Raw genomic sequence first — 2,500 nt, 5'->3', positions numbered from 1 at the left:
CCTCTTCCTCCTCCTCCTGATCTCCTCCTCCTCTATTCTTCTTCCTCCTCCTCCACTTCCTGCTCCTCTTCCTTTTCTTCCTCCTCATCTCCTCCTCCTCTATTCTTCTTCCTCCTCCTCCTCTTCCTCTTCTTCCTCCTCATCTCCTCCTCCTCTATTCTTCTTCATCCTCCTCCTCTTCCTCTTCCTCTTCCTCTTCTTCCTCCTCATCTCCTCCTCCTCTATTCTTCTTCCTCCTCCTCCTCTTCCTCTTCCTCTTCCTCTTCTTCCTCCTCACCTCCTCCTCCTCTATTCTTCTTCCTCCTCCTCCTCTTCCTCTTCCTCTTCTTCCTCCTCATCTCCTCCTCCTCTATTCTTCTTCCTCCTCCTCCTCTTCCTCTTCCTCTTCTTCCTCCTCATCTCCTCCTCCTCTATTCTTCTTTCTCCTCCTCCACTTCCTGCTCCTCTTCCTCTTCTTCCTCCTCATCTCCTCCTCCTCTATTCTTCTTCCTCCTCCTCCTCTACTCCTCTCTTCTTCCTCCTCTACTCCTCTTTTCTTCCTCCCCCTCTTCTCCTCCTCTCTTCTTCCTCCTCTACTCCTCCTCTACTCCTCTTTTCTTCCTCCCCCTCTTCTCCTCCTCTCCTCCTCTCTTCTTCCTCCCCCTCCTCTTCTCTTCCTCTACTCCTCTCTTCTTCCTCCTCCTCCACTTCCTGCTCCTCTTCCTCTTCTTCCTCCTCATCTCCTCCTCCTCTATTCTTCTTCTTCCTCCTCCTCCTCTTCTCTTCCTCTACTCCTCTCTTCTTCCTCCTCCTCTCATCCTCCTCCTCTACACCTCTCTTCTTCCTCTTCTTCTTCCTCCCCCTCCTCTTCTCCTCCTCTACTCCTCTCTTCTTCCTCCTCCTCCTCCGGTCAGAGCCCACGTCTCCTCCGGCTCAGGTCCACTGCTCCTCCGTCAGCTCCTCCTCTCTGTCGGTGAGCTGGGCTCCGGCGCCGGAGGAGCAGCAGAACTCGGCGCTGCTCGGGTACGAGGTGTGTTATCAGCTCAGCGGCGGCGGAGACTCGGTGCAGACGCTGCGTCTGGAGCCGGACGCGGGACAGGTGCTCCTGAAGGGCCTGCGGCGCTGGAGCTCATACCTCCTCACGGTGGCAGCGCTGACGGAGCAGGGCCTCGGACCCCAGAGCCCAGCCGTAGAGTGCAGAACCGATGAGGACGGTAAAATCAGTCAAACCTACAGCGCTGTATATAGTACAGATCGTGTCAGAGTAATAAACAGGAGAATAACAGAATCAAACTTCATCAGATATGAGACACGTTCAGATTCAGCAGTAAAGCATCTCTACAGAAGATCAGAGAGTCATTATTTACATCAGTTATGAAACACTCATGTCTGCTGTGAAGGAGTTTCTTCAGTCGTTCAGCATTAGATGCCTCTTCTAATCTAGAGCTTTTAGATTCTTCAGGTGCTCCTTTGTAGATCAATAAAGTTCTTGATGTTTCATTAGAAGTTCTTCAGATCATTGTTTTGGCATGAAATCTGACTTGATAATAATCATCATCATTGACTATAATTAAGAGATATGCTATAACATAACATAACATAATATAATATAATATAATACAGTGTTAATACAGGTACGGGGTTATATGCCCCCCGGAAGAAAATTAAGTACATTTTCCTATAAAATCATCCATGTGTTTATGGTCCTGCTTTGTGCACTGTAGCGCAGTCATGCTGGAACAGGAACATGCCCAAACTCTTCCCACAAAGTTGGGAGCATGAAATTGTCCAAAATATCTTGGTTTGCTGAAGCATTAAGAGTGGCCAACCCCTGAAAAACAACCCCTCACCATAATCCCCCCTCCACCTAACTTTACACTTGGCACAATACAGTCGGGCGAGTACCGTTCTCCTTTGTTAAAATACCGCTAGCAGTTGACAGTGGAATATTTAGTAGTGAGGAAATTGAATGAATGGACTAATTACACAGGTGATTTTATACAACTGTGGACATGGAAGTGATTAGAACACCTGAATTCACTGATTTGGATGAGTGTCCCAATACCTCTTGGAAATAAAGTGTATTTTCGGGCCGCCACAGTCTATTTAATAACTGGGAACCACTGAAATCTATTTGTACCGGTCAGTGTTGATATTGTGGCGTCTCAGATAAATCAATGTATGGGAAACGCTGTAGATTCAACTTTAAATGTTTTGTGTGTGTGTTCAGTGCCCGGAGCTCCGCCCCGTCAGGTGGACGTCCAGCCGATAAACAGCACCTGTGTTAAAGTGTCGTGGCGCTCTGTGTTGCCGGGGCAACGGAACGGGCAGATCCGTGGTTACCAGGTTCATTACGCGCGTGTGGAGAACGGGGAGTCACACGGCATGCCGCGCATCAGAGACATGATGCTGGACGATGCCCAGGTGAGGTCGCGACCCCGGCACACCCTCAAACTGATTTACATAATCTGCCAATTAGTCTTATCCAGCTTATTTTGCATCGTAGAAGAAAGCTGTTTTC

The 2,500-nt window shown here is 48.8% G+C and overlaps 1 protein-coding gene across 1 annotated transcript in view; it reads left to right on the top strand.

Annotated features, from left to right (window-relative positions):
- The window catches only part of LOC143703211 (receptor-type tyrosine-protein phosphatase S-like), a 100,357-nt gene that overhangs the window by 50,370 nt on the left and 47,487 nt on the right, over positions 1–2,500 (top strand). The window contains exons 12-13 of the mRNA XM_077197265.1: positions 894–1,193; positions 2,210–2,403. Coding sequence (XP_077053380.1) covers positions 894–1,193; positions 2,210–2,403 — 494 coding nt within the window. The remainder of the gene's footprint in view (positions 1–893; positions 1,194–2,209; positions 2,404–2,500) is intronic.

The sequence above is a fragment of the Siphateles boraxobius genome, unplaced genomic scaffold, assembly GCF_051911475.1.
Source record: "Siphateles boraxobius isolate OS27281-9 unplaced genomic scaffold, OSU_SipBor_1 383, whole genome shotgun sequence".
Classification (NCBI taxonomy): domain Eukaryota; kingdom Metazoa; phylum Chordata; class Actinopteri; order Cypriniformes; family Leuciscidae; genus Siphateles; species Siphateles boraxobius.
The sequence above is the reverse complement of the archived record's forward strand: the minus strand, read 5'-3'. Positions and strand labels throughout refer to the sequence as shown.